The 12393-nt window shown below is 34.8% G+C and overlaps 2 protein-coding genes across 2 annotated transcripts; both read left to right on the plus strand.

The window, feature by feature from the left end:
• LOC105640693 (uncharacterized) lies at positions 1–3410 on the plus strand. Its single transcript, XM_012225088.4, has 7 exons — positions 1–655; positions 760–796; positions 1403–1639; positions 1725–1772; positions 1855–2594; positions 2672–2763; positions 3010–3410. Exons 1-6 carry the CDS (start codon positions 351–353, stop codon positions 2742–2744), a joined length of 1440 nt encoding a protein of 479 aa, XP_012080478.1. The 5' UTR covers positions 1–350; the 3' UTR covers positions 2745–2763; positions 3010–3410.
• A 1103-nt stretch (positions 3411–4513) lies between these two features.
• CR88 (Chaperone protein htpG family protein) lies at positions 4514–11390 on the plus strand. Its single transcript, XM_012225089.4, has 18 exons — positions 4514–4954; positions 5366–5439; positions 5751–5876; positions 5963–6056; positions 6258–6341; positions 6473–6616; positions 6803–6919; positions 7316–7363; positions 7454–7534; positions 7740–7844; positions 7926–8066; positions 8417–8587; positions 8674–8928; positions 9322–9424; positions 9551–9725; positions 9832–9937; positions 10718–10807; positions 10921–11390. The coding sequence occupies exons 1-18, from the start codon at positions 4679–4681 to the stop codon at positions 11125–11127; spliced, it is 2397 nt and encodes a 798-aa protein (XP_012080479.1). The 5' UTR covers positions 4514–4678; the 3' UTR covers positions 11128–11390.
• Positions 11391–12393: the final 1003 nt, after the last annotated feature.

Here is a 12393-nt window from a genome sequence, read left to right on the forward strand (position 1 = left end):
ATCGACAATTATTTCTCCCTCTGATTTTGTTCCTTCCTTTCCAGTTTCCACTCTCTCTCTCTCTCTTTCCGTTTCGGACTATTTTCTCACGAAACAAACAAGAACCCACCAAAACACAAAATCTATAAAAATCCCATCAACAGACATACTTCTATTTGTCGCATACATCATAATCACAATTTCTTTTCTCTCTGTCTCTCTCTGCCGCTCCAAAAAATTTTAAAATAAAATATATATAAACACACTGACACACAAATTAAACTGCTTCACCATGCACTTCCCTTAGCCTTTCAAGGCAAAATATACAAAGATCGTCAAAACCCAATTCCAGAATTGTTTTCAGTTCAAAGATGGGGACAGCAACGTCGTCAATGGCGGCGAAATTCGCTTTCTTCCCACCAAAGCCACCGTCTTATAACATTATAGTGGATGAAGAAACTGGGAAACTGAGGATCTCAGTTGTTCATCAAAGAGACGACGTCGTAGATGTTTTAAAGCTTTCAACAAAGAAAGGACATGAGATTGTTGCCCTGTACGTTAAAAACCCTTCAGCTTCATTGACTGTGTTGTACTCTCATGGCAACGCTGCTGATCTCGGCCAGATGCTTCATATTTTTATTGAGCTTAGTTTGCACCTTAATGTTAATCTTATGGGGTCAGTAATCAATTAATAACTTTCCCTTCAATTATATTATATGTAAAATAACCTTGATCTTATTTATTTAATATTTAATATTTAATTTGTTAATATCTACGCAGGTATGATTATTCTGGGTATGGACAATCTTCTGGGAAGGTATACTCTTTTTATTTTCTTTCTTGATAAAAAATATATTATAAGTCAGCTTTTGCATATATCGTAGGAATTAAGTCTAATTATTTGGTATGGTGAAAGAGTTTACTGATGTATTTTAGTTGACAAGTAGCTGTTTCTTAATTATTAAACAATGTTCTTTTCAGAAAAAAAACTCTTAAAGGGAGGGATAACCACGAAACACTGAAAAAAAAAAATAGTGGATACTCACGGTAATATATAGTTTTCAAAAATGGGACTAGGAACAATATGTTTCAGGGTAAAGACAGAATCAAAGGAAACTAAATTTTCTACTTATTAATGTTAAAAGCTTTAGGTTTGTCAAAGCACATTTGTCGTGTTTTGTGTTTTGATGGCTTAAGTACATTTGGCAGATGACCTTAGAGTAGAGGGGAGGCAGGAATTTGCTTAATTTAGGATAAACATGGATTAAGTAGGGTGATTAGGGACGGCTGTTGATAACCTCATATTTAATTTCTTTCTCTATAATAAATTCCCATAGATGAAGATGAATCTTTTTTCTGGAATTGTAGTCAAGAAAGAAAACTTGTTTTGTATGCTAATTGCTTGGATTGATACCCATTTTAGCCTAGTGAACAAGACACATATGCTGATATAGAAGCTGCATATAAATGCTTGAAAGAGACTTATGGAGTGAAGGAGGAAGACATTATATTGTATGGTCAGTCAGTAGGAAGTGGACCTACTCTTGAATTAGCTACTCGTTTGCTTCAATTGAGAGCTGTCATTCTTCACAGTCCTATCTTATCTGGTCTTCGAGTCATGTATCCTGTCAAGAAAACATTCTGGTTTGACATTTATAAGGTTCGTATACCTGAACTGAACTAAATTGTGTTTGATTATGTCACGTTACGATGTAATGAACATAAAGTTCATTTCTTAATTGCAGAATATCGATAAGATTCAGCTTGTTAATTGCCCAGTGCTAGTAATTCATGTGAGTACCATTCCCTTAGAACTACTTAGATAACAACTAGCTAGAAGCAGCTCAATATAATTGCTCTGCCATCAAATTGTAGGGGACTGAAGATGATGTTGTGGATTTTTCTCATGGTAAGAAACTATGGGAGCTTTGTAAAGACAAGTATGAACCTTTATGGCTTAATGGAGGGAATCACTGCAACTTGGAACTTTACCCAGAATACTTGAGGCATCTCAGGAAATTCATCTCTGCTATTGAAAAATTGCCTCCACATCTCAGAACTGGACCTGGACAATGTACCAAGAATCATCCGGGGCAGACTTCGGACACATCTGCTGGTGATAAGGACAATTCAAGGCCAAGCACAGATTATACTGATAAGGAGGCTAGGCCCGATGGTGATAAGGACAAGCCAAGGCCAAGCACAGATCATAAAGACAATGAGGCTACGCCTGATGGCATTAAGGACAAGCCGAGGCCAAGCACAGATCATAAAGATAATGAGGCTAGACCTGATGGCAACAAGGACAAGCCGAGGCCAAGCATAGATCATATAGATAATGAGGCTACGCCTGATGGCAAGTCAAGGCCAAGCACAGATCATAAAGATAACGAGGCTACGCCTGATGGCAAGCCAAGGCCAAGCACAGATAATAAAGATACTAAGGCTAGAACTAGTACTGGGCAAAGAGAAAAATCTAGGTTTAGTACAGATAATAAGGAGAAAGGAAGAACTAGCACTGACAGGAGAGAGAAGTCGAGAAAGAGTATTGATCGTACTGTGAAAGCGAGGAATAGCACTGATCAGCCGGAGAAAGCAAGAAACAGTTTTGAAAGGTCAGTATTTATTGTTAATTTGGTTGTTAATGTTAATCAGGTGTTGACCACTGACACATATTGAATGGTTATGGCAGGTTAGGAGACATGGTTAGAGCTGTGGGATTGTGCAATGTTGATTGTTTGAAGCAAACAGCTAGTAAAGCCTAAGATATATAAGTCAGTGCTTGTAAGTGGATTCTGATATCCTTTTTCTAGTTTCTCTGTTTGGTTTATTGGTTGGGATATTGTCGAAATGCTGTTTTTCTTTTCCAAATAATAACTTTGTAATACACACACAGGAAAGCAATTGAACTAGGTAGGTTCTTTTGGTATCTGTCAGAAATTCTCATCTAGCAATGGTCATAAATCTTCTTCTCTTCTATATATCTGCCTCAGTTCATCTTCATGTTTCATGTATTTGCAAATGGTGCAGGAAGCCAGGAACCACATAATGCAACTAAAAGATATTAGCTTTCTTTTACAATAAGCTGAGTGTTAGCTCTACTACTTAGATCATCCAGTAGACTGCTCGTATATATATGCCAAGGTCACAAGGTTCATATAGCCATGGAGCTTTTGCACCCTCCAAGATTGCTTGTTAGGATCCACAATCCAGCAGCATATGGACTACTGGACTAACAAATGGAAAACTATTAAAATTTGAGCTTATATGAGTTCAATTCAATTAATATATTCATCATAAATAGTATTTTTCTTTCTAATATGAGATATATATGCATTTACCACTAGGTTACGCCTTAGTATGTATATACTTGTGATTTTTAAACTCGTTAAACTTTACATATTATTTTGAAAAAAATACTTTTCAGATCACTTTATTTTCTCTTATAGACTTATTCGTGATTCTTAGAATGAGTGAACCTTGAATGATTTTATCTTTGAGCCATGTTCGGTAACAACTTTTTATCCATTTTTTGCTCATATTATTTATAGTGCTCGGTGACAAATATTGGAGAAGTTATTGAAAATAGATAATTTTATCGAAAATAGCTAATTTTATCGAAAATGACCTTACACTATGTTCAAATTTGATTAATATCGTAACAACTTAAAACCTAGATTAATATGATGCAATTTACACAGTCTATTTAGTGATTGACTTACTATTATAAAGAAACCATTTTTTTTTTTTTTTTATAGTTTCAACCTAATTAATTTTGTTCACGTGGGAGATTGTCAATTTCATTTTCCGCAGAAAATCATGAGTTGGTTGATTATGTCTTTAGAGATTTTGATATTTTTCAGAGTTCAAACATTACTCATATACAATAAAGTTTGACTAAACCTAACATAAATAAAAAATTATGCGTTCGTATACAATAATCAAATCAATTACTAACAATGAGAGTGTTCTTGATCATTCATTGGGGAAAAAAAAAGACAAAGCAGTAATATTATTATTTTTTAAATATTTTTAATCAGTTTGGTGTACAATACTAAAAGAAAATGAAAAAAAAAAAAAAGCACTGTCAATAAGGGAGCAATATGTATTCTCAAAAAAATATTTCAAAAATATATAACACTCGTGTGGGAAGCTCGGAATTTTGTTTAGTTTACTAACAATGATGTAGTAGCAAGTTAGACAATGTTGGCCGCAAGAAAAAAAAAAAAGAAAGAAAACAAATGTTCACTCATGATCCTATTCACACATTTAATTAATAGATTTTGCATTCAGACGCCAAAAACAGAAATGAAGTTGAAAGTTGAGTTATTAGAAGTAACATCATCTCCATTTTATATCTGTTTTAAATTTTTTTATCCATTTTTTCCCTAATTTCCTTTTGAATCTTAATTTTTATCGTTTATTTCATAAAAAAGGGAAAATTAAAGAGGATATTGTAGATAATGAGGTGGCAGCATCTAGGCCTTACAATTCCAAACAAATAGCTCCAAAAATAAAACCCCCACGTTGATCGTCATCTTTCTAGAACCCTCTTTTCTTCCCCTTAAACCCCTTGAGGGTTTTCAGTTTTTTCAACACTCAAGTAGCGAAATATTCATAGTTATCGTGATAGCCTGAAATATCTCTATTGCTACCTAACTGCAAGTCTGCAGCTCTTCTTCTATCTGTTTAGGGCTTAATGGCTCCAGTTCTAAGCAGAAGCTTAGCAACTGCTACTTTGGTTTCTATTCCCTCTTCTACACCCTTTTCACTTAAACAGCCCAATAACAAGTCATTTAATCTAAGAACTCGTTCTTTTCTGCAAAACAACGGTCTGAGGAAAGGATTCTCTTGTGCTGGCCTCAAATGGAAAGTTGAGAAGCGAAATAATCGGATTGCTGTCCGCTGCGAGGCGGCCGTCGCTGAGAAAGAGGCCGCAGATGTATCTGGTGAGAAATTCGAGTATCAAGCTGAGGTGGGTGGCTGTTGATTTTTGTTTGTTTTGAGATTTAGCGACTTGGGTCTTTGATTGGCTTGGATTCTACCTGCTAGAAGAAATTTCGGATTGGTTCAAATAATTGGTTTTATTATCATTTCTTTGTAGTTGGAAAAATTTTTGAATCGAGATCAGGAATGGTTATTTATATTTGATGAATCTTTGATTGAGAGAAATATCAAGCTTTTATATAACTGGACGTCATTTGTTAAGCTTTTTTTACATAATTGTTATGGGCTGGTTTGTTTGTCATTGTATTTGACTAAAATATGGAAGCTTTGTGGGATTTTTTTTTTTTTTCTGTTGTGTGATTGGAGTTGTTATATTCTACTCTATTAGGAGTCAGAATTTTGTTCGAGCGCTAATGATTGGGCAATTTAATCATTTCAGGTTAGCCGCCTGTTGGATTTGATCGTTCATAGTCTATACAGCCATAAGGAAGTATTCCTCAGGGAGCTTGTGAGGTGAGCATGTTGCTTGATTGACAAAAGCTTAAAGGATACAGTTTTCTTTAGTTGTTGAAAATGTTTCTAGTTTCTCACTCTAAGATTTGTTAAAACTTTTCGTTTGGTTATATGGAACCTTAATGAGAAAACATGGAACAAATAACCTCTCAAGAAAGGCCACCATCATTATGCCTTCTCTCTCTACTTCAAAAAATTGATCATTTCCTTGTCCTCCTCAAATTTCAATCATTTGCTAATTACTAGTAGCCAGCAAGTTGCAGTCTCTAGTATAAGATGTAGGTTAACTTGGTTCTGTTTTACTGTTCCAGCAATGCAAGTGATGCTTTGGATAAATTGAGATTCTTGAGTGTGACTGAGCCATCTTTGCTTGGAGATGCTGGTGACCTGGAGATTCGTATAAAACCTGATCCAGAGAATGGGATCATTACTATAACGTATGCTACTATTTCCTTTTTTCACACTTTTGCCCATCAAAACAAATGCTCAGAAGTTGATAGGAGTGGTTTTTCTTAATATGCAGAGATACTGGTATTGGAATGACAAAAGAAGAGCTCATTGACTGTCTTGGAACTATTGCGCAGAGTGGCACATCAAAATTCCTGAAGGCTCTTAAGGTGTCTATTTGTTCTCATTACAGTGAATTCCAGCAGCTATGCAATTCCTTAGACTCCATGTTGTAATGAAACTACTGAGACTGAGTCTTTAAACAAATAAAGATCAATAAACAAAGACCGAGTCTTTCTTGTTACCTTCTTTTTCCCCTACTATACCTTCAAGGCCTGCTTTATTAAGTTCTCCATATCTATCCTGTACAGGAAAACCAAGATCTTGGTGCAGACAATGGCTTGATCGGTCAATTTGGTGTTGGGTTCTATTCTGCCTTTCTTGTGGCTGAGAAGGTGCAGTATGATTTCTACAAAGTTGTTGATATTCTGCAATGCGTTGCTTTTTATCTGAACTATTTGTTGTAGAAAACAGTGCCTTTGCAATTTGCTAATGAAATTTATTCTTATATATTATGTGGAATCAGGTTGTTGTGTCTACAAAGAGTCCAAGGTCAGATAAGCAGTATGTCTGGGAAGCAGCAGCTGACAGTAGTTCATATGTGATTAAGGAAGAAACTGATCCTGAGAAGCTTCTGCGTCGAGGAACACAGATTACTCTTTATTTGAGGGTACTCAAACTCTTTAGATGTTTAGCATAAGTTTTAATGTAAACCAAGCAGCGTAATCTTGAAAGTCAATTACTCATGCTACTTTGGAGTTTGTATATTGTTTAGTCTGTCTTCCCAAATTTTGAATAAATTTGGGCTTATTTATTGTATACTGAATTCAGCAAATGTGCTGTGATTTTATTGCAGGAGGATGATAAATATGAATTCTCGGATCCATCCAGGATTCAGGGTTTGGTGAAGAACTACTCACAATTTGTTTCTTTCCCCATCTATACATGGCAAGAAAAATCAAGGACTGTTGAGGTTAGAACGTTTCTATCAAATGTCTTCCCTCACTACCTTAAAAGTTGTCTTTTGTATTTATACACAACAACTATGCAAAACAACTTTGATTTGCATCTATTTGCTCTCTTTTCTTTAGGAAAAGGAGAGGGGATTATTATTGTTTTGTATTGAGTTGGGGGGATAAGCAGCAGTTTTAGTAAAAGTTTGTTTTTTTATCAAGTGTTCTTTTTAAATTTTCAAGCATTAATCTTTGGCCTGTTCCATAGAATTTGTATAAATATATGTTTTCTTTATTTCGTAAGTTAATTCTTGAGGTAATGAGTTTAGTTCAACTCCTTTTCTTTCTAGGATGATTACTTATGTATAGTGATGCAAGCACCTTATTAAACAGTCTACTAAATTCTAATTTGGCAGGTGGAAGAGGAGGAAGAACCAAAAGAAGGAGAAGAAGCCAAACCAGAGGTAAACTAGCACATCAGTTCTGAGTAATATTCTGTGGTTAATGTGGTGGTTGATTATGGCCTTTAAGACAAATTGTGCATCTGTTGCCAGGACGAGAAGAAAAAGACAAAGAAAACTAAGACTGAGAAGTATTGGGATTGGGAGCTAGCCAATGAAACAAAACCAATATGGGTGAGTACAAGGACTGAATCTATTCTATGCATGTTATGTTGAATCATAGTTATGCATTGGTGTTTGTGCTTCTGTGTGACATGAGAGAAAGAAGTTCAGAGTTATATGCCTTTTTCTTACTTTTTTCTCCTTCCTTTCCTTTTCCATGGATGCTTCGCATATGATTTTGTTATATAATTATTTATTTTTGTTTGGTATGTTGCAGATGCGAAGTCCAAAGGAAGTTGAAAAGGATGAGTACAATGAGTTCTACAAGAAAACATTTAATGAATTCTTGGACCCGCTTGCATATACACACTTCACCACTGAGGTATGAAAATGTTTTTGGTTGTTTTAACTGACTGACTACATATTGGTTTAGTTCTGAACTCTGTTTTGGAAAATTTTGCAGGGAGAGGTGGAGTTTAGGAGTGTTTTATACATACCTGGAATGGGGCCTCTTAACAATGAGGAGGTTGTAAATCCAAAAACCAAGAATATACGTTTATATGTGAAGCGAGTATTCATCTCAGATGATTTTGATGGAGAGCTGGTAAGTATTGACTTGTCATGATAGCTTGAAATCCTAGAAGATTGCTCTGAACCATGAACCTATAGCAATTGTAAACAGAAGCGTAATTGGAGAAAATAGGTCCATATCCTTTTGATTGTGTATTGTATGCTTGGAGACTTGGCGTCAATTATGGATGCTTCTTTTCAAGCAGAAAATACCACTATTTGAGATATAATTGAATATTTGGTTCTTCCGTCTTAAAAGAGTGAACATGAGGTTGCTATAAACTAAATTACATTAACTTTGTCATTATAACTTGTGGAATTTTTATTCTTTATATAAAATTATAATTTCCTTAAAGGAATAAGCTAGAAGTGATTTTCTTGCAGTTTCCACGATACCTGAGCTTTGTGAAGGGCGTGGTCGACTCTGATGATCTTCCTCTTAATGTATCTCGAGAAATCCTTCAAGAGAGTCGAATTGTAAGGATTATGAGAAAGAGACTTGTTAGGAAAACATTTGACATGATTCAAGAGCTATCTGAAAGTGAAAATAAGGAGGTTTGTAGCAATTAATCCATACATGTTTATTTCCTTGATTGATGGGTTTTAGCTAAGGAGCTTGGTATGTTTTAACTTGATTTCAGGATTACAAGAAATTCTGGGAGAATTTTGGCAGGTTTCTGAAATTAGGATGTATTGAAGACACGGGTAACCACAAGCGTATAACTCCATTGCTGCGATTCTACACTTCCAAAAGTGAGGACGAACTCACAACCTTGGATGAGTATATCGAGAACATGGGGGAAAACCAGAAGGCTATCTATTACTTGGCAACAGACAGCTTGAAAAGCGCAAAGAGTGCTCCATTCTTGGAGAAGTTGGTTCAAAAAGGCATTGAGGTATGTGCATATTTTGCATTACTGTCTTCTGAATAGTTTTTGGCAAGGTGAATGCATCTTCATCTGCATAAGCTGATCAAAAGTAATCTAAGGAGATAAATGTCATGTAGCCACTAATGCATGGGCTGACAATATAAATATATCAAGGGAAGGATGAAATATATTATGGTGATCTAGATTTAAAATATTTTCATAATTTCATTTACTAATTAATTTCCTTTTCCTTTCTAATTATAGTTGTTGCAAGTACAGTGTTTTGTTCTTGTCTTGCCTTTTTATTCCCTTAATGAATTAGTTTGTCTTGAGCTATCTGTATTGGTATCAGTAACTGCACATTTCTCTTTACCTTTTTCTGCATTCGTGACTCAGTTTGATAACTGTAATCGTTTTTAGGTTCTTTATTTAATTGAGCCCATTGATGAGGTTGCCATCCAGAACCTGCAGACCTACAAAGAAAAGAAATTTGTTGATATCAGCAAGGAAGATCTAGAACTTGGTCAGACCTTGCAACTTTGCTATTATTGATAGCACCAGTTAATTTCTTCCTTTTCCTTTCTCATAGCTCCTATCTTGCTGGGACTTTGACATACATCTTTGCTAATGGATTGGGGTTTGATATCAGGAGATGAGGATGAGGTGACAGAAAGAGAAACTAAACAGGAATACATTCTCCTCTGTGACTGGATAAAGCAGCAGCTTGGTGACAAGGTGGCTAAAGTGCAAGTATCAAAGCGTCTAAGCTCATCTCCCTGTGTGCTCGTTTCTGGCAAGTTTGGATGGTCAGCCAATATGGAAAGGTAGGAAGTGGTCAATAACAGCTTGACCCTCCTCACAGTTGATGCTTAGAAAACAAACTCAAAAAACACATTAACTCACATTTTCAAAAATTTCCACACTCTGTAGGTTAATGAAAGCACAAGCTCTTGGAGACACTGCTAGCTTGGAGTTCATGAGAGGAAGGAGAATACTGGAGATTAATCCAGATCATCCCATTATTGAAGACTTAAATGTAAGCCATTCTGCTCTATGTTGGTTGATATTATTGAAGCCATGCTATTGTGGTTTGTTCTGTTGTTCCTGAGCTTTATCCCTAATAAGCTATAAGAAGACACCATAATTCAGCATAGTGCTAAAGTGGAAAAGGACAACCTTCCATAGAACTCCTCTAATTAGCTAGTGATTTTTAATTTTTCTGTCCATCTCTGTGATAGTGAGAGGAGTTTCTTTTCTGTTTGCACACGCTTTATTTTCATAAATATTTTTTGTGTATGTTGATTATGTTCTTGAGCTTTTGGAGGACCCAGAATGACATGTAGATGCAGTAGTATGTTCTGTAAGAAGTATCCATGAAGTAAAAAGAAGGAAAAGAACTTAGATACAACCAAAAAATTATGGTAGACCAGTAATTTACAAAGTTTTCGGTTCTGTTAATGAAAGTCAAGTATGACAAATTCATATTTTTCTCGCATACAAATTAGTAGATACGAGTTTCTAAAGGTTCTCATGGCAGTCTTTTTCATCAGTCCATGAGTCTTTTTCAGCAGTAGTCACTAGCAGGGTATTAATAATGTTGATTCGGTGAAATGATTTTACATATCATGACAAGTTGTCATACTCTGAACTTTGCCACCTCAAATTCCATTCTTTGGCTTTTATATTTTACGTTTGACTTCTATAAAGTACTGTAAATGAATTTTACTGGCATTCAGGCTGAAGCTGAAATTGCTCGTCTTCTGGTTGGAGTTCTTACTATTTGATTTTTTAATGAAATTGCTGTTTTATTTTACAGGCTGCATGCAAGAATGCACCTGATAGTGGTGATGCCAAAAGAGCTGTTGACCTCCTATATGACACGGCTTTGATCTCCAGTGGATTCTCGGTAAGGATGAACGGCAGTTCCTCTGCCCCGTGTTGGGTGGCTGGGCAGGTTTTTTTTCACATGATTATGCATGGTTTTCTTGTTTTGCTTAAATCGATCTTGTGATGTTGCAGCCTGACAGCCCAGCTGAGTTGGGTAACAAGATATATGAGATGATGACTATGGCACTTGGAGGAAGATGGGGTAGATCTGAAGACGACGGGGCAGAGACAGTTGAGGATAATGCTGTGGAATCTGATGCCAATGTTAATGAAGCTGCAGAGCCTGAAGTAATTGAACCATCAGAAGTGAGGGCAGAGAGCGATCCTTGGAACGACTAAATGACATTATTTCAGTAAACCTTGAGGGAAATAACGCATCAAGAGGCATAGGAGAGGTGTCTGATTGCAGTGGAACAGAGTGCAAGGCGTGGATAAAATTTGCAGTGCGGAAGAGAACATAGGCTTTCTGCTAATGATTTACAGCATAGGAGATTAATTGGTAGATGTTTGTCTATGTCTAAACAATTAGCAGAACTGTAGGCTTTCACTGCCCTTCTTGAAATGCCATTTTTTATAATAGCAGAACTGCCTAAATTTTCCAAGCTTCACGTAAACCACTTTTGTCTTTTAAAATTGTCGGGTGTATGCTGTAATTTTGGGGCCTTGCGTTTTTATCAGAAACAAAGCTTGAAAGACTCGTTTGGCACCACAAATTCATTGTGAAACACAGCAAATTAATCCATTTTTCTCGTGGAAACGAACCTGTTTGACATTGCAGTTAAAATTGCATTTTCTTTATTCTTTTTCAGAAAATATTATTTTGAATGTTGTTTGATAAAAGCATAATGATGCTGTTCGGTTGTCTTATATACCCTCCATTCGAAATTTACTGTTTTAGCTTATTTACTTTGTTTTTATAAATAAATATAATAGTTGAATTATTACATCATCATTAATTAAATTTTGAGATAAATAAATTAAAATACTAATATATAATTTTTTATGAAAACTCTATTTAATTAAATATTCCATCTATAAATATAAGTCATTTAATAATTAAAGAAGCTTTAAATTATAATAAAAAGTTTACTAATTTGATTAAATTACTCTTTAGAAAATTATAGAGACAGTTATTGGATTTGATATAGATGAAAATAAAATTGAAAAAAATTTTATTAATTTTTTTAGATATTTTTAAAATGATTTATATTTAAGGATAAAAATTATCCTGATATTTATATATAGAGAGTATTTGATTAGAGTTCGGTTAATTTAAAAAATAATTTAATGCAGAGTATAAATATTAATGGATATTAAAGTAGAAATTATAGTTTTATTTATATTAACTAAAATTTTTTAATACGTTATTGTAACAAAAATTATGGATTAAGCAAGTACAAAAATCAAACTAAACTTAAATTTCCAGATAAACTGAACCGACTTCATAATTAAGATGAATCGGTTTGATTTCTCGGTTAAAAATTGTAATTATGAAATCGGTTTGATTTATCGGTTAAAATTTTAGATTTGAACCATATTCACCTCAACATGTGTTTAATTTTATTTGTGTTCGTTCCGGGCATAAGCTACACAAGAAATTCAAAG

This window comes from Jatropha curcas, chromosome 10 (genome assembly GCF_041381405.1).
Source record: "Jatropha curcas cultivar XTBG-Jc1 chromosome 10, XTBG_Jcur_1.0, whole genome shotgun sequence".
Classification (NCBI taxonomy): Eukaryota; Viridiplantae; Streptophyta; class Magnoliopsida; order Malpighiales; family Euphorbiaceae; genus Jatropha; species Jatropha curcas.